This window comes from Ascaphus truei, chromosome 10 (genome assembly GCF_040206685.1).
Source record: "Ascaphus truei isolate aAscTru1 chromosome 10, aAscTru1.hap1, whole genome shotgun sequence".
NCBI classification, from domain to species: Eukaryota; Metazoa; Chordata; class Amphibia; order Anura; family Ascaphidae; genus Ascaphus; species Ascaphus truei.
In genome coordinates this window covers 18,878,753-18,904,719 of record NC_134492.1, presented here as the reverse complement: position 1 = coordinate 18,904,719, position 25,967 = coordinate 18,878,753, and the positions used below count along the sequence as shown (strand labels likewise).

The 25,967-nt window shown below is 42.3% G+C and overlaps 1 protein-coding gene across 1 annotated transcript in view; it reads right to left on the bottom strand.

Annotated features, from left to right (window-relative positions):
• Positions 1-650: 650 nt before the first annotated feature.
• LOC142503315 (uncharacterized) overlaps positions 651-25,967 on the bottom strand; it is a 38,250-nt gene continuing 12,933 nt past the window's right edge. The window contains exons 4-18 of the mRNA XM_075615466.1: positions 25,722-25,783; positions 23,864-24,018; positions 16,555-22,325; positions 16,112-16,173; positions 15,629-15,786; positions 13,082-15,279; positions 12,648-12,709; positions 12,186-12,343; positions 8,882-10,365; positions 7,250-7,308; positions 6,340-6,497; positions 2,832-5,183; positions 2,272-2,387; positions 1,698-1,817; positions 651-1,124 (exon numbers count right to left, since the gene is read on the bottom strand). Coding sequence (XP_075471581.1) covers positions 1,098-1,124; positions 1,698-1,817; positions 2,272-2,387; positions 2,832-5,183; positions 6,340-6,497; positions 7,250-7,308; positions 8,882-10,365; positions 12,186-12,343; positions 12,648-12,709; positions 13,082-15,279; positions 15,629-15,786; positions 16,112-16,173; positions 16,555-22,325; positions 23,864-24,018; positions 25,722-25,783 — 12,942 coding nt within the window. The 3' untranslated portion in view covers positions 651-1,097. The remainder of the gene's footprint in view (positions 1,125-1,697; positions 1,818-2,271; positions 2,388-2,831; positions 5,184-6,339; positions 6,498-7,249; positions 7,309-8,881; positions 10,366-12,185; positions 12,344-12,647; positions 12,710-13,081; positions 15,280-15,628; positions 15,787-16,111; positions 16,174-16,554; positions 22,326-23,863; positions 24,019-25,721; positions 25,784-25,967) is intronic.

Below are 25,967 nucleotides of genomic sequence, written 5' to 3'. Positions count from 1 at the left end.
GGCCCCTCCGCGTATCACAGTACCAGAGGATTTGCCTGGACACGGGACCGAGTTCCCACCACGAACAGATAAGACCAAACAAATGTTTACTGCTGTTGCTAAAAGACTGTGCTGTATCTAAGTGACCCTAAATGAGAGAGCATTGTTTTAAGCTGGGGAACCAGGTTAGTTGGCCAGCAGCTGTTAGAGAGACTGATTCTATGTGTAGTTAGATCCCTGAAAGGGATAGGATTTTGTTTATATAATTTGGGTTTTTTTTACTTGAAATAACAGTGTGGGAAATACTGTAACAATGAAATGAGTGAACTGCTGAATGAAAGTATCTGAGTACCTCTAACCTACACATGTTAAAGCTGCAGTACCTTACTTGGATGAAAATAAAGCAGGCAGAAGCATGAGTTAAGCAGCTTAATACTTTGCATGATCCTGTTTTTGTATTAAATAACCCTAGAAGACTGTGTCGGGAAGAACCCAGACAGACGTCAGCACTACAAAAGAGGGGCGTTTGTCACAATATTTATAGATTGATCCCTTATTTGCAACAGTAAGCCTGTTTAATGGCAATTGCAGTTTATTGTCTGTTATTAAGTATTAGGCCTATTTCTGTAAAACAGATAGCAATAACCACATCCGTATGTTTTATAGCTGTATCAGTTTCAGTTTTATTATTGGTAACATTAATGTCATTTTTACATAGAGCCCTAATACAAAACCTATAAGGCAGTACACATTATTACTTGTATTGTCATTTTGACACATGAAATTAATCATAAAAATAAAATTGTCCAATAAAAATAAAGTATAACTATATTGATCAATGATTAGATCCTACATTGATAAGTGCGGTCCATCATGCAAGTAGAAGAGGTTTGTGTAATGACGCCTGAAGTCTCCGACTCACATTGTGGGCGTTGTAGGTCAAGCAGGGTGGCGTTACTTAGTTTGCTTCTTTACACAGGTCCTAGTGACACCTCCAAATAATATCCAAAGAGGTTTCCATTGCACGTTTCCTCTGTAAACATTGTAATTGTTTAGTACACGTCAGTAAGGGAAGTGTTATCTTGGTGATTTGCTTTTCTTTTGTTGAAGGTGAGGAATCAGCGCCGCAGATCATATGAGCCAGACTGCAAAGAGAGCGAACCATCGAAATGTTAGTAACATTAATATATAACTAGCTGTACCCGGCGTAACACACACCGATCTAGCAGATCTTAACAGTTATTAATTAAACATTACTCTTTGTTTTTACCGCTCCCTGTAAGGCCTTGCTGTCTCTTGTCCCCTCTTCCCCACCTTACTCTCTCCTTCATCATGCCCTGCTCCTCTTTACACTCTCACATCCCCTCTCTCTGCATGCCCTGTCTTACTGTCATCTCTGTGCACACTACACTCCCCCCTTTCCTAGTCATCTCATCTGTTTCCTTCACTCCTTGCTGTCTCTCTGTTTCCTCCTACTCACCTTGCTATGCTTCGTCTCCTCTCTTTTCACCCTCCTGTCCCATGTTCACACTGCTCTCAAATCCCTCATTCTCGGCATCCATCTGTCTCCTCTCCTTGCTGTCTCTCTGTCTCCTCGCCCCTCCTTGCTGTCTCTCCACCTATCCTTGCTGTCTCTTCTCCCCTGTAACAGCTGTAACAGCTGAACTGTTGTATGGAAATATATATATATATATATCAGATATGGGATTGTCACTTACCCTGAAAGCTGGCATATTGACTCCAACACTGGGAACTCCCAACCCAGCCTCAGGAGGATTATAGGAAGCACCCAAAGTCCAGGCATCAACCAGCCGCCTATAGAACCCCAGTCTAAGGGCCTATAATAGGAGAGAATAACACTTGCTAATAGATACCAGGTGTAGAAGAAGAGATTAATCCATTTAATGTTTGTAAATGAGCATGCAGATTAATCCAAAACCACCATTGGAGACAATCCGCTCGTGGATTTAGCAAATCCGTGGAATGGATTCTTAAAATCCGTTAACGAATTGCGGAATCTGCGGGTGGATTGTCAGTGTTAACAAAAAAAAATCTGCAAAAAGCCGATCGCCGTTTTTGAGACTGATCCGTGGAAATCCGCAGACCAAAGGAACCGGCGGATCCGCAGCGGATCCAAATCCGTCCCAAAAATGTGCCCATCTCTAGTTCTAAGCTGCCTTACCTGGGCTGGATACTTTCTGTTCGCAGTGATGACTAGCGGCCTGAATGTTGCTTATGCGGGAGCCGTAACAGAATTTCTTGCTAGTATTATTGAGCATGACTTTTACTTACCAGGATTATTAAAATAGGAATGGCAAGGACCACCAGGATGAATAGCACGATGATAGCAATGCCATAGTTGGGAAAGGGTGTGCCAGCTGGAACGCCACCCACTGCATTGCTGGTGTCTACATTAAATGAGAATCGAATTACATATTTATATATGAAAAGGCAGCATTTTGTTGCTCACTTTATCATAGCATAACCCTTTCATTTACCTATACACATTGTTTCCCCCTTATTCTTAAATTGCAACATGCACGCACAATACATGCCTGCTGACGCGATGCATACAGTGTATAGGTGACACTAAACTGGGCAAATGTTTGTCTAGTTAATTCACATGATATGTTTATTGGTCCTTGTAAACCACGTGCAACACTCACCTGGAAACTCCAACTAGTGCACTTGCAGCCTTTCTGATTTCTCACACTTTGTGTAATTACGCACTCTATTCACTTATTTACCTTTCATTAATAGTTTACTTGATACACTTACAATTCAGTACAAAAGCTGCCCTATCTCACGTATTGACTGCTCCTGAATAGAAGAATGGTTTTATGAGAAGTTACCTGCTACAGATGCTGTTGATCCTGCTGCTGCACTGGGTGGGGAGGGGGAACGGCTGGATATTGTTGTTGCGCTAGCTGTACTTTGTACAGTTCTACCACTTGTACTTTCTGTTGGTGCAGTACTGCTAACAGATGTTGCACTTGTAGATGTGGTACTCATGCCGATTATGGATGTGGTAGTGGCAGATGAAGCAGTACTTGTAGGCTGATTGCTAGTTGTGGATGCAGTGGAGCTGGCCCTGGATGTAGTTGTAGTCGGTATTGGACTGCTGAGGCTAGTAGTAGATGCAACACTGGTTCCAGATGTGGGGGTTGCAGTGGATGTAGTGCTGGTTATAGATGTGGAACTTGTGCTGGGTACACTGGTTGTTCCTAATGTGGAGCTGCTAGTATGTGCAGTGCTGGTTTCTGATGTGGAGCTTATTGGTATGGTGCTTATTACTGGTGTTGGTCCTGTGGGGGGTACAGTGTTTACTTCCGATGTGAAGCTTATAGTTGTCATGGTTCCAGGTGTAACCGTATTTTGTTTAGTACTTGTACTAGTTCTAGATGTTGAGCTGGTTGAAGTGCCAGTTCCAGTTGCGGCACTGCTTGCAGAGTCACTGATGGATACAGATGTGGAGCTAATAGTGGATATTGTGCTGGATAGAGAGGAAGTAGGTATAGTGATGACTCCAGATGAAGAGCCGGTAGTTGTTATAGTGCTGGTTCCTGTGCTGGGACTAGTAGCAGGTGCAGTACTGGTTCCAGATGTAGGGCTTACAGTGGATGTAGAGCTGGTTCCAAATGTGAGACTTGTAGTGGGTAAAGTGCTAGTTCCAGGTGGTAGGCTTGAAGTTGGTACCTTGCTGGTTGCAGATGTGGAGCTCAAGGTTCTAGTAGTGCTTGTTTCAGATGCAGATGTGCTAGTAGAAATAGGGGTAGTCAGCGATGTAGCACTAGTAGTGGGTACAGTCATGGTTCCAGATGTGGATTTGGTAGTTGATGCAGTGTTTGATCCAATGTTAAGGTTAGCAGTAGGTGTAGTGCCAGATTCAGATGTGGAGCTTGCAATGGGTAAAGCGCTGGTTCCTGTTGTGGGAATTGTAGGGGATGTAGTGCTTGCTCCAGATGTGGAAGCTAAAGAAGATACAGAGCTAGTTTGGGATGTGGAGATACTTATGGGGACTGTGCTAGATGCAGATATGGAAGTGTTAGTAGCAGCAGTGTGTGCCCCAGTTGGGGAGAAGATAGAAGGTGTAGTACTGGTTCCAGATGAAGAGCTGGAAGAGGATACCGTACTAGTGGTTCCAGATGTGGAGCTTCCAGTGAGTACACTGCTGGTTTCAGATATGGGACCAGTAGTGGGTACAGCTGTGCTTTCAGATATGGGGCTTGTAGATGGTATAATACTGGTTATTGCTGTGGAGGTTGCTGGAGATGCTGTGGTTACTGTAGTTGGTGAACTAGTTGTAAGGGATGCTTCACTTTCGGATGTGGCACTGGATGTGGGTGCAATGCTGGTTACAGTGATGGGACTGGTAGTAGGTTCTGCACTTGTTCCAGACATGGAGCTGGAAGTTGATGTATCTTGAAAGTTTGTTTTGGATGTAGATACTGGTGTTGCTGTACTTGTCAAGGATGTGACCACTGTATTTAGTAAATTGCTTGTTCCAGAGGTGGGGGTGGCTTTAACTGCAGTACTGATTTCAGATGTGGAAGTGTCTGTTCCTAGCGTAGGACTGGTAATTGTTGCAGTGTTGGTGCCCGTGTTGGGGTAAGGGGTAGGTAAAGTGCTAGTTCCAGATGTTGAGCTTACAGTGCTTATAGTGATGGCTACAGATGTGGAACCTGATGTAGGTATTGTACTGAATTTCGATATAGAGTTAGCACTAGCCGCAGTACTGGTTCCAGATTCAGAGCTTGCAGTAGCTGCAGTACTGATTCCAGATTCAGAGCTTGCAGTAGCTACAGTACTGCTTTCAGATATCAGACTTTCCACGGATGAAGAGCTGATAGAAGATACAGTACTAGTGGTTCCAGATGTGGAGCTTCCAGTGAGTACACTGCTGGTTTCAGATATGGGACCAGTAGTGGGTACAGCTGTGCTTTCAGATATGGGGCTTGTAGATGGTATAATACTGGTTATTGCTGTGGAGGTTGCTGGAGATGCTGTGGTTATTGTAGTTGGAGCACTCGTTGTAAGGGATGCTTCACTTTCGGATGTGGCACTGGATGTGGGTGCAATGCTGGTTACAGTGATGGGACTGGTAGTGGGTTCTGCACTAGTTCCAGATATGGAGCTGGAAGTAGATACAGTGTTGGGTAATGTTGTGGGTGATGTGCTAGTTGTTTCTGCGTATATTGTGGTACCTGGGAAAAAACAAAAGCAACCAGTCATTAAGGGGATTCAGGCCCACAGAAGGCACCTTTATGAGACAAATATAAAACGCTTTTAGAACTTCAAGGTGACACAAGGTCAGAAGGTTAGATGCAGGTAATTGACAACAGTCTTATACAAATCAAGTATTAGTACTTTTCAGCGCCTATCTACTAAGCAGTGCAAATGGAAATTGACGCATAGAAATCCCAAATTATGTTTGCTTGTGTGTGTCTATAAGCGAAACTTTTTTTTTTACTATTGTGCACCTTAAGAGGGAAAAATAGTTTTAGTCAGGTATTTTGTTGCAAACAAATTGGATGCACTGATCTAAATGGTATGTACTAAAAAACAAGCATTTGTACAATGATGTACCTGGTACCTGAGTAGGTGCTCTGCTGGGCCAGGGGCCGTGACTGACCAGTTACATGGAGAGCAGGGGGTTTCAACTCCAGCCCTCAAGGCCCCACAACATGTCAGGTTTTCAAGATATCCCTCCGTCAGCACAGGTGGCTCAATCAGTGGCGTAGTCTTCTACTGATTGAGCCACCTCTACTGAAGCAGAGATATCCAGAAAACCTAACCGGTTGGGAGATGTGATATATGGACTGGAGGGTCTCTCTGGGGAGTGGAATTCACTTCATTTTACAGGCATCCATCTTGTCTTTTGTATGTCCTTTTTCTCTGTTATGTGTTAGTATGCATGTTGTTGCAATAATGAACTTTGCTCCAGGGGACTATGCCTTCTTTCTCAAACACTCACGTGTTTTGGTCAGCTAAAGAACCAGTTTAGGCTAGATTAATTGACCTATGGAGTCAGTCTGGGATAGATATCATGACCTGTAACTTGATTGGCATGGAAGAGGAATATACCTTGTGTACTGTGTGATGTCATTATAATCTGCCCAGCAACCAATGTTAGCCAATGTATGTTATTGTGTATAAGAACTGTGTGAAAATTGCTCTCAGTTAGAGTCTCCCTGACTTTCCTGGTGAGGATCCTCCAGTATAGAGAATCAATAAATTACGCTATATTGAACCTGTGTCAGCTGTTGTCCGTGTGCGAAGAAACTGACATTCACTGACGTCTTGAAGACTGGAGTTAAGAAACTCTGATCTGGAGGCCATCGTAATTAATATGTGACTCACCATTAAACGTGATGCTGAGAATATCCAGAAGCAGATCCCCAAGGAAGGAGTTGTTGGCTCTCAAAGCATCAAATATAGCTCTGATCTGATTTATATCCACAGGGACCTCTGTGCCATTTGCAAAGGTTAAGAGGAATCTCACGTCCACTGATCCATTTCTGAGAGAAACAATAAAGGGTTACTTAGCTTTCACCTGTGTACAATAAACAGGTATGCACATATCCACGTAGTGTCGGAAACCAGCACAATGTCAACTACGAAGCTCAACAGAGACACAGCAAACTTCTTTACATTTCTTTGGGAACACTCGATCGAAACATATCAGCTACTTGTGTTTATCACTATGATAATGATTGCAAACAAAGAACTGAGCTTGGAGGTCTGGCAGCCTTATCACCAAAAGATTTGAGATAAAGATTGTGAAAGAACTCCAAAGTGTTTGTTCCCCATGGATATGTCTGAGTAACAAACAAAACAGGTGTCAATCAGCTACATTTAACTTTTTAAACATGCCACTGTCCTGGGGCGCAGCACCAGAGGACCACAGCCCCACTGGCACTTCGTAAACACGTGATCGAGGTGTCACTTCTGATGGAATAGAGGAGAATGAGACCTCCTCTTCTGCTCCTCAGATGGCCAGATCACGTTCAGGACCCCACAGAAGCGCAGAATGCGTTGTCCTCTAGCCAATGAGCAAATCTCATATGACGAACCTACTCGGTCATGCGACCCCTGGAGTGCCAGAGCCTATGACATTGTAGATATGTCAAGGGCCACTCAAAGGGTCAAGAAGCCAACACAATTTGTGCTGCTCCGTGGAGTAAAGAAATGCACATAATGACAGATGTTTCTCTGTGTTGCCCCAAAGTTGTAATTGTTTTGTCATTCTCCACAAATACCTGATACGTACCGAAATGTCATTACTTCTGCTCGCTCTAATGTAAGATTTCGTTGAAAGAGTATTCTTATCTGTTTGGAAGAGAACATGTATTATCTTTCAGCACAGATACAACAATCTCTATTATTGCTATTTGAGTAGGAGACATATTCAGTACAACCAAGGTATATTGGCGCAAACATATGGGATACAGATCACGCACAGGTGTAAATGGTATGTACTAAAAAAAATTGTATCTGTGCGCCCAAAAATAGTCGAAGCTGTGCCCAAATCATCCTCCAAGTTGAGCCTGGCATAAATCCTAAAAAGTCTGTTTCTTTTGTTAACAACGTCACGTTCTGCTAATTCTGCGCTATAGATCACTGATACATTCTTCTCATTTCTATAAAGTCCACACTTTCACATTTCAGGGCCTGCTGGAGTTACCTGGCATGTGACATCTTCAGTCCTCATACTAATGAGAAATAATGAAGAATGACTGGTAAAAGATAAGCCATGGAAACAGTTTGGATCACTCGAATTGTATGCAATTGTTAGAATATTGTACTTTGCCTCTAGATTACCCTAGTTGCAAAAGCCGTAGGGGCACAACTTGTCATGTCTGAACTCACCAATTCTTCTGTTTCATATTCGTACAGGGCAACGTTTGCTCACACCCGGTTCAGTGGCTTGTAAAATCCACATGTAAAGAAATATTCCTTATGTTTTTTAAGTAATGGTTTTGGATTTCAGAAACGGCTACATTGAATTTCACCAACTTTTTAAAAACAAAACTGGGACTCCTTAAATTAAAATTGTGGAACGTTGTATTCAGAAGATTGGATTTAAATGATTATAATATCTAACGCTATGGCTTAATTGTCCAGAAATAGATAGTACTTTGATATTAAATCCACCGTGATGTATTACGAGAGAAATGTTTTCATTGAAAGAAGGTGAAGATCAATCCCTTGGAGCTATGTTCACAGCGGGCAACGTTTCACATTTTAATATCGTTTTTATATAGGTTCTTACGAATCCTGCAGAAAACTTTATGGGACTCAATAAGTACTAAGCATCAAAAACGTTTATGTATGAAGCAAAATTGGTGCCTGGAAATGTCATTTTAAATTGCACGTGAGTGTATGTACCTAACTGACATTTCTCAATCTGTGCTATCAGCATCAAAAAGGATCCTTTTCATATATTTTTGGGCACACAGAAATTTTCTGCCAAGTTTAACTTTGTGTCAACCCTCCAAAGTCTATAAATAGTGTTAGCGTTATTAAGTTGCTATGTATCAACCACAAATGTGTTTGTTGCTGCAGGGATGTATTATTTTCACAATGTAGCTATTGTACGTAATATTACACGAATACATTCACTACCAGTGGTCATACGTTTAAATAAAATACACAGAATTCTGTCTTCATTTAAATTGTATCAACCAGGTATTTATCATAATGGAATGCATACAAATGTATTTCAAACTACGTATTATGTGACATAGGTATACAGCCTTCATACAAACGATGCACATTTTATGAGGGGTTGTACTACTTGTTAGCACTAAAATGTTCAATAAATTAAAATGTTATCCTAGTACATAGACCCCTATATATTCACTAAAGAGAAGAAATATATGATAAGCCTATGGTCGCTCACCTGCTCTTCTACTTCTGATTTCAGAGCCTTATATTCTTTAGATGAAGAGTTACTGAGGTTGTTTGTGTAAATCCTGTTAAGTATTTTAAACTGCAAGTAGTATGTAAGAGGGACATTAGCAATTGACAAAGATGTTGAGGCTGATGTTGTATTCATCACAGATAAAGTTGTTGATGTCTCTTGGAAGCTTGTTTTGGATGTAGATACAGCTGTTGTTGTACTTGTCAACGATGTGACCACTGTATCTAGCAAATTGCTTGTTCCAGAGGTGGGTGTGGCTTTAACTGCAGTACTGATTTCAGATGTGGAAGTGTCTGTTCCTAGCGTAGGACTGGTAATTGTTGCAGTGCTGGTGCCCGTGTTGGGGTAAGTGGTAGGTGAAGTGCTACTTCCAGATGTTGAGCTTACAGTGGTTATAGAGCTGGCTACAGATGTGGAACCCGATGTAGGTATTGTACTGAATTCCGATATAGAGTTAGCACTAGCTGCAGTACTGGTTCCAGATATCAGACTTTCCATGCGTATAGTACTGGATCCTGCTGTGGAACTTGCAGTGGCTGCTGTGCTAGTTTCAGATGTGGGTCTTGCAGTAAATATAGTGGTGTTTCCAAATGGGAAGCTTGAAATGGATGCAGCGTCTGTGCCAGATGTGGATCTGCTAGTAGGTACAGTGCTAGCTCCAGGTGAGAAGCTAGTACTGGGCAAAATGCTTGTGCCAGATGTAGAGCTTGAGATGGGTATATTGCTGGTTCCTTGTGTTTTGCTTATAGTGGCTATAGAACTACTTCCAGAGGTTGAGCTGGTAGTGGGTATTTTGCTGGTCTCAGTTGAGAATGTACCGGGCATAGCAGTAAGTAACGTGCTAGATATGGAGCTAGTCGTGGATATAGTGCTGGTTCCAGATATGGATGTTACAGTAGATACAGGGCTAATTGCAGTCGTGGCACTCATGGTATGGATAGTGCTGGCTACAGGTATGGAGCTGGAAAAATCTATTGTGCTGGTTCCAGATGTGGAGCTTTCAGTGTGTACAGAATTAGTTTCAGATATGGGACTTGTGATGGGTTTAGTGCTGGTTTCAGACATTGAACTAGAAGAGAGTATAGTGATAGTTCCAGATATAGGGCTATCAGTGGGCATTGTGATAATCTCAGGTGTGGATCTGCTAATAGGTACAGTGCTAATTTCAGTTGAGGGGTTTGTGGTGGGCATAGTACTTGCTCCAGATGTTGAGATTGTAGATGGTATAATACTAGTTACAGTTGTGGAAGTTGTTCCCGATGCTGTGGTTATGGAGCTAGTTGTAGCAGATGACCTTGTTTCAGGCATGGCACTGGATATGGGTGCAGATCCGCTAACAGTGATTGGACTGGTAGGAGTTCTTGTGATTGTTTCCGATATGGAACTGGAAACAGACACAATGCTGACTGATGTGTAGCTACTTGTTGGTGCAATGCTAGTTGTGTCTGGGAATATTTTCACACCTATAAAAAGAAAATCCATCATCATACTGCAGTTTCTTTCACACATGAATGTGCTATGCTTTTAATACTTCTAATGGTAATAGATTAATAGAGTGGATAAAACAGATCTGTTTACTATTGACCTATTTTAATAAGTAAAAACGTTTATTTGTCCTATATATCTCAGAGCTGCATCAAAAATGTGCTGCTTATTCTTCCCCAACTCCCACATCCTACAATTCTAATCCTAATCTTAGAAAGGAACATGCTGCACCTTTGTTGATGCCTAGTATCACTATTTACTTCCTATCTCCTATATCACCATAGTATAACCCAGGGATGCACAAACTGGGGTGCAAGATTTTCCATGGGGGGCGCAGCGGTTACAGAGGCCACGCGCTCTTCTCCAAGGCATTTAAATTAAATGTCGGGGGATCGCACAAGGCCTCTGCAACTTCCCTTATCTTGTCTTCGGCAACGCGACGTCACGTGACCCCGCAGCATCATTTGACGCCGGAGAAAAGGTAAGGAGGGGGGTGTGAGCAGGGTGGGGGTGCAGACAGGGAGGCACAGGAGGGAAACTTTGCACACACGTGGTATAATTTACAGCAATAATCAGATGAAGGATCCATCCCCAAATGACAGTAGCTGTTTTTTATTCTCATGTTTAAAATGGGGCTTGGAAAGGACACAGAGCATTATGGGCTGGACCAGAACCTTTATTGTTCAGGGGTCTCAATAATGTTGTTGTGCTTCTGCTCTCTACGTAAACACAATACAGTTAGACCCAGATCCACAGAGATCCGACATTGACTTAATGAGGCGCTAACATAAGGTAATGCCTCGTACAAACATTAACGTGCATCTTCAAAGCTCACTAACACCAGGTTAAATTATGTTAGAAGGAGTGGCTCAGTGACTAAAGACACTGACTCTGGACCCTGTGTTAGAACCTGGTTCAATTCCCACTGTCAGCTCCTTGTGACTTTGACCAAATCACTTTATCTCCCTGTGCCTCAGGCACCATAAACATAGAGTGTAAGCTCATCTGTGCAGGGACTGTGTCTGTACAGAGCTGCTTACTGCACACTGTAATTGTGAATTGCTTTGAGTCCCATTGGGAGAAAAGAAACTATGTGAAATGAAGTTATTATTATTGTTATGTTTTTATTGGACAAAAAATAAAAGCGATAAAGCACAAAAAAAGGTGTAACAATAGTTATGCAAAGATGTCAGCTCACTGAACAAAATGACCTCACCATCCCATACAGCACATAGTTGTTCACTGCGGGAACATGGTTAATTCCATCTACCAGCCGACAGCTCTTTTGCGCACACTGGTGCGTTGTCATTACGTTATCCATAACCGCCCCTAGTGCTAATTATATATAAAAGAGGCGGTCCCCCTAACAAAGCATATCCCCAGAGGTCTGTTCCAGTTATCGCAGGGATTTAACCTGACATTGGGTCATACCTAACATTGGCGTTACTCCCATCCAGATCTCCTCCTCTCCTGAAAATCCCATATTTCAGGGGTCTGGATGGGAGTAACACAAGCCGCGTTATTTAATACGGCGTTAAGCCTTTGCTAATGAGATATAAACCAGTCATTTTTTGCATCAAATTAGTTTCGTGAATATCATTAACCTCAGAGAAAATAACAGCCATTATTAGCACTGAGTTAACGAGCCTCTATAGATTTCAGTCATTGTAATTATGCTTAATATTGCTTTGTACAGCAGAATATTGATTTTCAGTGGGATACGGGTAAGACAGAGTGGTAATGAATCTGGAAAGCCCACTTCGTTGTGATTTTGAAACTGAATTAATATGTAACTCACCGTTAGACTCAATGCTGTAAATATCCAGAAGCAGATCCCTGAGGAAGGAGTTATTGGCTCTCACAGCATCAAAGAGAGCCCTGATCAGATCTATAGTCACAGGGACCTCTGTGCCATTTGCAAAGGTTATGAGGAGATCCACTATCACTGATCCACGCCTGAGAGCAAAGGGAACGTGTCACTACAGAGTGTTCATGTGTGTGTCAAAACGAGGTTACACACAAACACATATGTACACACACACATACACAACTAGAATAAAGGAAAAGATAGATATATGAAGAGTCTTATTAAAGAATGAATCATTGACAATACGGAGCAGCTTTGGGCTGTGAAGTGGAATGAAATAGGCACTTTTCTAGCCAATGCAACTTATGCTGCTACCACACCACAAAGACCATCACAGTGATTGTTTGCTAATTATTATTGTTATACTACACACCATATACACCAGCCTCTTACCTGATTGAAATGACAGATGCCTGCTCTGTGTTGCTAAATTGTTTTTGGAGAATGTCCTTTGTCTGTGAAAAAAACATTTTCTTAAAGTTCTGATCCATCAATTCGGCAGCAAATATTTTGTATACATTTTTTTGTGTCAGCAGCTATTAAAAAAAGTTGTTGAAATTACAAATCCTAACTGGATAAAAAAGTTAGGCAGGTTAAGGTTTACTGACGGTAACTAACAAAAGTGATCTAACAATTTAATAGATAGAGGCATCACAATGTAAATCTTTGAACCATAATGAGCCATTTTCTAGTTTTGTTTCTCAGTTGCGCAAATTACAAAAGTAGTAGTCTTAGTACTGCAGTATTTACTTATGTCACTTCCAATGAGCTTTGCAAATATAGATCTCGCAGGAACAGTTTGCCTTTATTAGTCAGTAGTTACTCACCCACTCTTCAATATTTGATGTCAGCTCCTTGTACTGCACAGAGGATGTGTTATCGAGACCCTCAGAGAAATTCCTATTCAATATTTTGAAGCGTAATGGGCGTGTGTGAGGGGCAGCAGTGATTAATGATGGCGTAGAGGTTGAAGTCGTATTTATCAGAGGTGAAGATGTCTGTGTTTCCTGGGAGCTCTGTACAGATGTGGATGCAGATGTTAAAGCTTTCCTTGTTAGAGATGTGAGTCCTGTAGTTGTCACACTGCTTGTTTCAGAGTGGAAGCTGGATGTAGTTACTATACTAATTCCAGATGTAGAGCTGGGCGTAGGGGCATTGCTGGATCCAGAACTGGAACTGGATGTAGATGTTGCATTGCTTTCCGATAAAGAGCTGGAGGTAAGTGTAACACTGGGTTCAGATGTGGAAGAAGCAGTGTTCATGGCACTTGTAGCAGATATGGGACTGGAGGCAGATAAAGTATTGATTTTTGATGTAGCAATAATTGTAGCTGCAGAGCTGACAGTGGGCACTATGCTTGAGTCAGATAAGAAGCTGGATGTGGGCATTGCATTGGTTCCATATGTAGGGCTGGCTTCAGATGTGGAACTGGATGTGGCAATGACACTAGTGCCATATGTAGGAATGGATTCAAATGTGTTGATGGATGTGGGAATAACACTTATTTCAAGTGTAGTAGGGAATACAGATGTGGATCCAGATTTGGGCATGGCACTTGTTCCAGAAGTAGGGTTGGATTCAAGTGTAGAACTGGATGTGGGCATGACACTAGTGCCATATATTGTGCTGGATTCATATATGGAAGATGATGTACGCATAACACTATTGCCAGGTGTAGGGTTGGATTCAGATGTGCTACTGGATGCAGAAATTACACTTGTTTCAGATGTAGGGCCAGATTCAGAGGTAGAGGAGAATGTGGGTATGATACTAGTGCCAGATGTAGGAGGTAATTCAGATGTAGGTTTGACACTGGTTCCATATGTAGGGCTAGCTTCAGATGTTGAACTGGATATAGGTATGACACCAGTGTCAGATGTAGGGTTGGATTCGGATGTGCTGCTGGAAGTCGGAATTACACTGGTTGCCGATGTAGGACCAGATTCAGATGTGGGTGTGATACTAATGCCAGATGTAGGCTTGGATTCAAATGTGGAACTGGATGTGAGTATTACACTAGTGCCAGATGTAGAAGGTAATGCAAATGTGGATGCAGATGTGGATTTGACACTGGTTCCAGATGCAGGGCTGGCTTCAGATGTAGAGCTGGATGTGGGTATGACACTAGTGCCAGATGTAGAGCTAGATTCAAATGTGGAGGTGGATGTAGGTATGACATTAGTGCCAGATGTAGGGTTGGATTCAGATGAGATGCTGGATGAGGGAATGACACTGGTTCCTGGTGTATGAAGTATTTCAGATGTGGAGCTGGATGTTGTTATGACACTAGTTCTGGATGTAATGCCAGAATCGGACGCAGAGCTTGATGTGGGAATGCCACTGGTTCCAGGTGATGGATTGGATTCAGGGGCAAAGCTAGATGTGGGTATGTCAGTGCTTCCAGATGTGGAGCTGGATGTGGGCACAACACTAGTGCCAGATGTAGAGTTGGATTCAGATGTTATGCTGGATGAGTGAATTACATTGGTTCCCGGTGTGTGAGGTGTTTCAATAGTGGTTCCAGATGTAATGCTGAATTCAGATGTGCTGCTGGATGTAGACATGACATTTGTTTGAACTGTAGTTCTAGGTTCACCTGTAGATCTGGATGTAGGCATGACATTGTTTCTAGGTGTGGGGTTGGATTCAGAGGTGGAAGTAGATGGGGGCATGGCACTTGTTCCAGATGTTCGGTTGAATTCAGATGTGGAGCTGGATGTTGTTATGACACTTGTTCCAGATATAGTGCCAGAATCAGATGTGGAGTTGGATATTGTTATGACACTAGTTCCAGATGTTGTGCCAGAATCAGATGTGGAGCTTGTTGTGGGAATAACACTGGTTCCAGGTAATGTGTAGGATTCAGGTGTAAAGCTAGATGTGGGTATGTCAGTGTTTCCAGTTGTGGGAATGACACTGGTCACAGACGCAGGCCTGGATTCAGATGTGGAGCTGGGTGTGGGCACACTGGTTTCAGGTCTGGGGCTACTTGTAGGTGCACTTGTAGTTGGGGATATTCGCACACCTGGAAAATAAATACCAGACATTTTTATCTTTGATATTCTTAGAATAGAGCAATATAAGAATAAGATCATTTATGAACAAGGAGAAATAATATCCACTCACCATACCAGACATACAAAGTCGTTAATGTTTAAATAATTCCAAACATTCCTAAACCAGAAATTACTGTTGACCCTGCATAATCCCCAGGTTCATATGGCATAAAATGTAATATCTGCCAGTTGATGTGTTTCCTTAACTACATATCTCAGTATAACAAGTCATCTCATGAATTTGGAAGGAAGGGAGAGGCTGGTTAAAATAAATGTAATAATCCACAATTCCTCAGATAAAATCAAATATCCACTCACCGTTAGATTCAATGCTGTAAATATCCAGAAGCAGATCCCTGAGGATGGAGTCGTTGGCTTTCACAGCATCAAAGAGAGCCCTGATCAGATCTATAGTCACAGGGACTTCTGTGCCATTAGCAAAGGTTATGAGGAGATCCACTATCACTGATCCACGCCTGAGAGCAAAGGGAACGTGTCACTACAGAGTGTTCATGTGTGTGTCAAAACGAGGTTACACACAAACACTACTAGAATAAAAGAAAGTAGCCAAATGGCAGAGCTAGATAGATATACAAAAAGTCTTACTAAATAATGAATCATTGACCATACAGAGCAGCTTTGGGCTGTGAAGTGTAATGAAATAGGCACTTTTCAAGCCAATGCAAATTATGCTGCCACCACACACACATCTTCACTGAAGACAATCACAGTGATCGTTTGCTAATAATTGTCCACTAATTATTGTTGTTATACTACACACTATATACACCAGCCTCTTACCTGATTGAAATGACAGATGCCTGCTCTGTGTTGTTAAATTGTTTTTGGAGAATGTCCTTTGTCTGTGAAAAAAATATTTTCTTAAAGTTCTGATCCATCAATTTGGCAGCAAATATTTTGTATACATTTTTTTGTGTCAGCAGCTATTAAAAAAAGTTGTTGAAATTACAAATCCTAACTGGATAAAAAAGTTAGGAAAGTCAGGCAGGTTAAGGTTTACTGACGGTAACTAACAAAAGTTATGTAATAATTTAATAAATAGAGGCATCACAATGTAAATCTTTGAGCCATAATGAGCCATTTTCTAGTTTTGTTTCTCAGTTGCGCAAATTACAAAAGTAGTAGTCTTAGTACTGCAGTATTTACTTATGTCACTTCCAATGAGCTCTGCAAATATAGATCTCGCAGGAACAGTTTGCCTTTATTCGTCCGTATTTACTCACCCACTCTTCAATATTTGATGTCAGCTCCTTGTACTGCACAGAGGATGTGTTATCGAGACCCTCAGAGAAATTCCTATTCAATATTTTGAAGCGTAATGGGCGTGTGTGAGGGGCAGCAGTGATTAATGATGGCGTTGAGGTTGAAGTCGTATTTATCAGAGGTGAAGATGTCTGTGTTTCCTGGGAGCTCTGTACAGATGTGGATGCAGATGTTAAAGCTTTACTTGTTAGAGATGTGAGTCCTGTAGTTGTCACACTGCTTGTTTCAGAGTGGGAGCTGGATGTTGTTACAATGCTAATTCCAGATGTAGAGCTGGGCGTAGGGGCATTGCTGGATCCAGAACTGGAACTGGATGTAGATGTTGCACTGCTTTCCGATATGGAGCTGGAGGTAAGTGTAACACTAGGTTCAGATGTGGAAGTAGCAGCGCTCATGGCACTTGTAGCAGATATGGGACTGGAGGTAGACAAAGTATTGCTTTTTGTTGTAGCAATAATTGTAGCTGCAGAGCTGACAGTGGGCACTATGCTTGATACTGCTGTGGAATTATTAAGCACCACAGCTGTCTTTACAGATGTGGGAATAGAGTCAGATAAGAAGCTTGATGTGAGCATTGCACTGGTTCCATATGTTGGGCTGTTTCCAGATGCGAAACTAGATGTGGGTACGACACTAGTGCCAGATGTAGTGTTGGAGTCAGATGTGGGAATAACACTAGTACCAGGTGTGGGGTTGTATTGAGATGTGGGAATGACACTAGTAACAGATGTGGGGTTTGATTCAGATGTGGAAGTTGATGATGTAGGTATGACACTAGTGCCAGATGTAGGGTTGGATTCAGATGTGGGAATGACACTAGTGCCAGATGTGGGGTTGGATTCAGATGTGGGAATTACACTAGTACCAGATGTAGGGATTGATTCAGATGTGGGAATGACACTGGTAGCAGATGTGGGGTTTGATTCAGATGTGGGAAAGACACTAGTACCAGATGGGAGAGTGAATTCAGATGTGGAAGTTGATGTAGGTATGACACTAGTGCCAGGTGTAGGGTTGGGTTCAGATGTTTGAATGACAATAGTGCCAGATGTAGGGTTGGATTCAGATGTAGGTAGGACACTAGTGCCAGATGTGGGGTTGGATTCAGATGTGGGAATTACACTAGTACCAGATGTAGGGATTGATTCAGATGTGGGAATGACACTGGTATCAGATGTGGGGTTTGATTCAGATGTGGGAATGGCACTGGTACCAGATGGGGGAGTGAATTCAGATGTGGAAGTTGATGTAGGTATGACACTAGTGCCAGGTGTAGGGTTGGGTTCAGATGTTTGAATGACACTAGTGCCTGATGTAGGGTTAGATTCAGATGTGGGAATTACACTAGTGCCAGATGTGGGGTTTGATTCAGATGTGGGAATGACACTAGTAGCAGATGGGGCATTGGATTCAGATGTGGAAGTTGATGTAGGTATGACACTAGTGCCAGATGTAGGGTTGGGTTCAGACGTGGGAATGACACTAGTATCAGATGTGGGGTTGGATTCAGATGTGGAAGTTGATGATGTAGGTATGACACTAGTGCCAGATGTAGGGTTAGATTCAGACGTGGGAATGACACTAGTACCAGATGTAGGGATGGATTCAGATGTGGGAATGACACTAGTGCCAGATGTAGGGTTGGGTTCAGATGTGGGAATGACACTAGTACCAGATGGGGGATTGGATTCAGATGTGGAAGTTGATGTAGGTATGACACTAGTGCCAGATGTAGGGTTGGATTCAGATGTGGGAATGACACTAGTACCAGATGTGGGGTTGGATTCAGATGTGGAAGTTGATGATGTAGGTATGACACTAGTGCCAGATGTAGGGTTGGATTCAGATATGGGAATGACACTAGTACCAGATGGGGGATTGAATTCAGATGTGGAAGTTGAAGTAGGTATGACACTAGTGCCAGATGTAGGGTTGGAGTCAGATGTGGGAATGACACTAGTGCCAGATGTAGGGTTGGAGTCAGATGTGGGAATGACACTAGTGCCAGATGTAGGGTTGGATTCAGATGTAGGTATGACACTAGTGCCAGATGGGGGATTGGATTCAGATGTGGAAGTTGATGATGTAGATATGACACTAGTGCCAGATGTAGGGTTGGATTCAGATGTGGGAATGACACTAGTACCAGATGTGGGGTTGGATTCAGATGTGGAAGTTGATGATGTAGGTATGACACTAGTGCCAGATGTAGGGTTGGATTCAGATATGGGAATGACACTAGTACCAGATGGGGGATTGAATTCAGATGTGGAAGTTGAAGTAGGTATGACACTAGTGCCAGATGTAGGGTTGGAGTCAGATGTGGGAATGACACTAGTGCCAGATGTAGGGTTGGAGTCAGATGTGGGAATGACACTAGTGCCAGATGTAGGGTTGGATTCAGATGTAGGTATGACACTAGTGCCAGATGGGGGATTGGATTCAGATGTGGAAGTTGATGATGTAGATATGACACTAGTGCCAGATGTAGGGTTGGATTCAGATGTGGGAATGACACTAGTACCAGATGTGGGGTTGGATTCAGATGTGGAAGTTGATGATGTAGGTATGACACTAGTGCCAGATGTAGGGTTGGATTCAGATGTGGGAATGACACTAGTGCCAGATGTAGGGTTGGATTCAGATGTGGGAATGATACTAGTACCAGATGTGGGGTTGGATTCAGATGTAGAAGTTGATGATGTAGGTATGACACTAGTGCCAGATGTAGGGTTGGATTCAGATGTGGGAATGACACTAGTGCCAGATGTAGGGTTGGAGTCAGATGTGGGAATGACACTAGTGCCAGATGTAGGGTTGGATTCAGATGTAGGTATGACACTAGTGCCAGATGGGGGATTGGATTCAGATGTGGAAGTTGATGATGTAGATATGACACTAGTGCCAGATGTAGGGTTGGATTCAGATGTGGGAATGACACTAGTACCAGATGTGGGGTTGGATGCAGATATAGGAATGACACTAGTACCAGATGGGGGATTGGATTCAGATGTGGAAGTTGAAGTAGGTATGACACTAGTGCCAGATGTAGGGTTGGATTCAGATATGGGAATGACACTAGTACCAGATGGGGGATTGGATTCAGATGTGGAAGTTGAAGTAGGTATGACACTAGTGCCAGATGTAGGGTTGGAGTCAGATGTGGGAATGACACTAGTGCCAGATGTAGGGTTGGAGTCAGATGTGGGAATGACACTAGTGCCAGATGTTGTGTTGGATTCAGATGTAGGTATGACACTAGTGCCAGATGGGGGATTGGATTCAGATGTGGAAGTTGATGATGTAGATATGACACTAGTGCCAGATGTAGGGTTGGAATCAGATGTGGGAATGACACTAGTACCAGATGTGGGGTTGGATTCAGATGTAGAAGTTGATGATGTAGGTATGACACTAGTGCCAGATGTAGGGTTGGATTCAGATGTGGGAATGACACTAGTGCCAGATGTAGGGTTGGATTCAGATGTGGGAATGATACTAGTACCAGATGTGGGGTTGGATTCAGATGTAGAAGTTGATGATGTAGGTATGACACTAGTGCCAGATGTAGGGTTGGATTCAGATGTGGGAATGACACTAGTACCAGATGGGGGATTGGATTCAGATGTGGAAGTTGATGTAGGTATGACACTAGTGCCAGATGTAGGGTTGGAGTCAGATGTGGGAATGATACTAGTGCCAGATGTAGGGTTGGAGTCAGATGTGGGAATGACACTAGTGCCAGATGTAGGGTTGGATTCAGATGTAGGTATGACACTAGTGCCAGATGGGGGATTGGATTCAGATGTGGAAGTTGATGATGTAGATATGACACTAGTGCCAGATGTAGGGTTGGATTCAGATGTGGGAATGACACTAGTACCAGATGTGGGGTTGGATGCAGATATGATGCTGGATGTGGAAATTACACTGGTTTCAGATCTAGGGCCAGATTCAGATGTGGAGCTGAATGTGGGTATGATACTAGTGCCAGATGTAATAGGTAATTCAGATGTGGATAGAGGTTCGAATTTGACACTGGTTCCCAATGCAGGGCTGGCTTCAGATGTGAAGCTGGATGTGGGTATGACTCTAGTGCCAGATCTAGGAGGTAATTCAGATGTGGATGCAGATGGGGATTGGACAGTGGTTCCAGATGCAGGGCTGGCTTCAGATGTGGTGCTTGATGTGGGAATGACACTGGTTATAGGTGTAGTGGGCGATTCAGATGTGGATGTTGTTATAAAACTAGTGCCAGATGTAAGGTTTAATTCAGATGTGGAGGTGGGTATAATACTAGTGCCAGATGTAGGGATGTATTCCGATGTGATGCTTGATGTGCGAATTCCACTGGTTCCAGATGTAGGGTTGGGTTCAGATATGGAGCTAGATGTGGGTATGACACTAGTGCCAGATGTAGGATTAGATTCAGTTGTGGTGATGGATGTGGGAATGAATGTGGTTCCAGATGTTGGGTTGAATTGGGATGTTGAGCTGGATGTTGTTATGACACTGGTTCCAGATGTAGAGTTGGATTCAGACGTGGAGCTGGTTGTGAGTATAGTGCTGGTTTCAGAGGTGGAGCTGGTAGTGTGTATAGCGCTGGTTTCAGAGGTGGAGCTGGTAATGTGTATAGTGCTGGTTTCAGAGGGGGAGCTGGAAGTGTGTATAGCGCTGGTTTCAGAGATGGAGCTGGTAGTGTGTATAGCACCGGTTTCAGAGGGGGAGCTGGTAGTGTGTATAGTGCTGGTTTCAGAGGGGGAGCTGGTAGTTGGTATAGCGCCGGTTTCAGAGATGGAGCTGGTAGTGTGTATAGCGCCGGTTTCAGAGGGGGAGCTGGTAGTTGGTATAGCACCAGTTTCAGAGGTGGAGCTGGTAGTTGGTACAGTGCTGGTTTCAGAGATGGAGCTGGTAGTTGTCATAGGGCTAGTTTCGGGTATAGAGCTTGCAGTTGGTATAGTGCTGGTTTCAGAGATGGAGCTGGTAGTTGTCATAGGGCTAGTTTCGGGTATAGAGCTTGCAGTTGGTATAGTGCTGGTTTCAGAGATGGAGCTGGTAGTGTGTATAGCGCCGGTTTCAGAGGGGGAGCTGGTAGTGTGTATAGCGCTGGTTTCAGAGGGGGAGCTGGTAGTGTGTATAGCGCTGGTTTCAGAGGTGGAGCTGGTAGTGTGTATAGCACCGGTTTCAGAGATGGAGCTGGTAGTTGTCATAGGGCTAGTTTCGGGTATAGAGCTTGCAGTTGGTATAGTGCTGGTTTCAGAGGGGGAGCTGGTAGTGTGTATAGCGCCGGTTTCAGAGGGGGAGCTGGTAGTGTGTATAGCGCCGGTTTCAGAGGGGGAGCTGGTAGTGTGTATAGCGCTGGTTTCAGAGGTGAAGTTGGTAGTTGGTACAGTGCTGGTTTCAGAGGTGGTGCTGTCTGTGGATATTTGGCTGGTTTCCTCTTTTGAGCTGGTATTCGGTATATTACCGGTTTCTGATACAGAACTACTAGGTAGTGTAACACTAGTTGAGATGCTAGCGGGCATGTCACTGCTTCCAGAAGCGGGGCTACTGGATGATACAGCCGTGGTTTCAGATTGGTAGCTGTATGCAAGCGCACTACTTTCTGATATTGAACTCGTTGTAGCTGAAGTGCCTGTTACAACAGCTGAATTGCTTGTAGATGAAGCAGCGGTTCCAGCTGCTGAACTTGTAGGTACAGAGCTTGTTGTAGTTGTGGATATTTTCACACCTGTTAAAGAGATAAGCCGCTCATTTACAAATAGTAACAGGAAATACCAATGACCCAAATGTCATATTGGCAGAAGCGACATTTATTCACTTAAAGGTAGCAGCCGTACCCTACCTGTTCATCCCTCTATAGTTTCATGTTTTATTACGGAGACCAAAGTCTCTCTAATCTATTTAATACTGTATGTTGTGAAGCAGCTCCACCATGCTGAAGAAGACTTGCGTCCCATTCATTTGAATAGTGCTAACCCCTTTCCCAGCATGGGGAAACCGATTCATAGCATATTGAATAGAGGCCTTAGTATATACTTGAGTTGGATTGCCTTGTAATATATTGTGCCTGTTTGTAAATATACGTAAAAGTAAATACAAAATACTTCAAATAAATGTGCTTTGTGGGTCTATTAAATAAGATCTGTAATTGTCACTGCATCATTGATAATCAATCATTAACTCCCATTGTTAAGGCGTTAACAACAGGATGGGATTGATTATTAAACCCCTTGGAGATATACTGTATGTAAATGAGTAAAACAGCAAACTATAGGCAGAATTATTTAATACATACTATCGGATTTATTAATACTGTTCTCTTGTTGTTGCGTAGATGTAATTAAAATTATTGATGTTTAAGACAATTTTAATAGTTTGTTAATGTTAGTTTAAAAATGACAGTAGTTAAAATGACATATTGTACTTTTGGGAAATATTTGGATAACAGTGTTTTCTCATTTTAATGATAATATTTTGATATTTACCATTATCCATCAATGAAAATATTTTCTTGTGAATGTTTATATTAATATCCCAAATATACCTTTGTAATATAATTTTTACACAATAATATCAATAAATGCAATCCAAACCAAATGGTATTAAAACAATGTCCAGCTGTTCCAGTTATGGCAGAAGTATACAATGCACACCTATATATACCTAGAAGAATGATACATTTAGTCAAACCCTCTTGAACTGGCCTATGTTGCCAAATGTTGCACAGGACCAGCGTGCTAAGGGTTAACATGTGCTTGATCTTTGTTGAATCGGCAACCCCACCCACTGGAATGTTAATGAGCCATGGGGACACAAAGATCTTTTTGTTCACTCCAGCGTACATCTGCATTGCCCCAAAGGCGCACAGCCTTTGGCGCAGCCCAAGGGCAGCCAAAGGGCGTGAGCCGTTTGCTGCCGTTCGCTGATGTTAGAAATAGAGCAGCTTTAACATCAACTATCAGAAACTCACAAGCCCTCTATCCCCTGTACCCAATTTTCCTACTTAATCTGTCCATGAAATGTCTGTGAAGTAACTGTATAACCCTGTTCTTTTAATGTAACCATGTATTTTTTATAACTCTGTGCCCAGGACATACTTGAAAACGAGAGGTATCTCTCAATGTATTACTTCCTGGTAAAACATTTTTATAAATAAATAAAAATAAATACTTTGCCAAGAGCAGTGAGTGCGGAGGACTGGAGTCATTTATGTTTGTTTTCAACATCAACAATTATTTAGGACTAGAATAACATGCTCTAACTTACCATCCGATTCAATACTTGAAATATCTAACTTGAGATCTCCAAGAATGCTGTTATTTTTCAAAGCATCAAACAGAGCTTGAACCAGCTCGGCACTGATAGGGACGTCTGTGCCATTAGCAAACTTTATGGTGAGGTTGACAATCACTGAACCATTTCTGGGATGGGAAGGAAACATCATTCATTATGCTGAACGTGACATAAACTGGTACTTACAGTATACAGTATGACTACGCATCGATAAACCCAATGGGATCTATGCATCAAGTCACAAGTGGTGCAATTCTGTAGCAAATATTCTGCCCCACACGAAGCGATACCGACCAATAGGCTTTTTTCTTGGATACAGCTAGTGGAGTTTGTATTCCCCTAGGATTGCGCCACTTTTCCCTTAATACATGTGCGCCTTAGGATCTACATATCAAATGTAAGCGCAAAGTGGGTATTTTGTTGCAAGTTGCCCTTAAATATACCTGCGTCCGGCTGCATCTAATCTTATTTGCAACATTTTCCAGCAGGTCTGAGTCTGTCTGCGACTAGATGAGGGATTTATGGGAGGAGCTTAGGGCCAGGGATGTGTAATAAGAAATGTGTGTGTGCGTTACTGTTCTTGAAGGTTATTTGCTTTGCTTGTTCTTTACACCTTAAAGATGGAGTAAGTAATGTTTTTTGGCTAACGCATATGTATCAACATAACATGGATTCTAATTAATAATTGTAATATATACATATATATATATAGCCCTCCTTTTGACACATATATATATAAATATATATATAATGTGGTGGGTTCTGGTGTTAGAGATTGCTGGAATTGTGTGTGTGTATGTGTGTGTATGTGTGTGTATGTATATATATGTATATATCTATCTATATATATATATATATATATATATAGATAGATATATAATATATAGATATATATATATATATATATATATATATATATATATACTATTAATGCATATGGTGAGAATTACACTTATAAAATAAATATAAATAACGCACGTCCATCCAACTTCTGGATACACACACCCCTGATGTATGGCTATTGTAGTAATGTCTATTTGTACGCCCCTATATTAGTCAGGGTTAAAATGTCTCTCTAGAAGTAGCAGCCCATCATAGTGAATCAAGAACAATTATTTTAAACCACTTATGAGTAACTGGCTTTTTTACTCATTTGTATCTTTAGAAAATAAATATGATTCGCATTTTTCCAGGACAAACAGTCTTATCCCACGGAAATGCTAAAAGTGAAAAAAATGATTGATAATAGTTCTAGAGTATCAATCAGCTCTATTTAATTTATTAAATGTGTCACTGTTCCTAATTCACTTTCATCCAAGGCAGGACTTCCTTTTAACATAAACTTAACACTAAATACATTACATTTGTTGTGTTTGACTCTTAGGCCAGGTCCCCAGTGGCCGCTGCGGCACGCGCTACTGCGCGCGCGCCACACACCACAGCACAGCCCTCTAAGGGGCAGGCTCCAGTCGCCGTGTGTATGGGGGTGCGCAAAGCGCAATGACGCAACCGCTGGCAGGAAAGGCAAGACTTTTGTCTTTCCGTGCCGCAACACGATCACGTGGTGTGCGGGCAGCCAATGGCAGGGCAGATCATATAGACCAATAGGAGTGCAGGTATTGTAGACATTATGGCCGTGCCCACCCCCGGCATGGCTGCACCCCCCGCGCATCCCATCGCTTCACAATAGACCGCAGATCGCGCTTTCACCCGTGTACGTGCCGCCAGGCGTGCGTGCAGCAGGGACCACTGGGGCTCTAGCCTTACACCTTGTATAATTTAAACATTCTCCTATTATATTACTTCTCTAAGACACCAGGTAATTACTTACTTGAATTGAATTACTTCCACACTCTCTGCGTTTTGAAATGTCTTCAGAAAGATTGGATTTACCTGTACGGATAGAACATAAACACATCACAATTTTTTCCTAACATGCAAATACAACAATATTTAAGATTTAATGTATAAAACAACAGAATATTGACATAACTGGGATACAACTTCTATTATCCACTAATATTAATTTCTGGTCTTTGTTTTGTCACACGGCATGAAATGATCCACCTTACCCTTC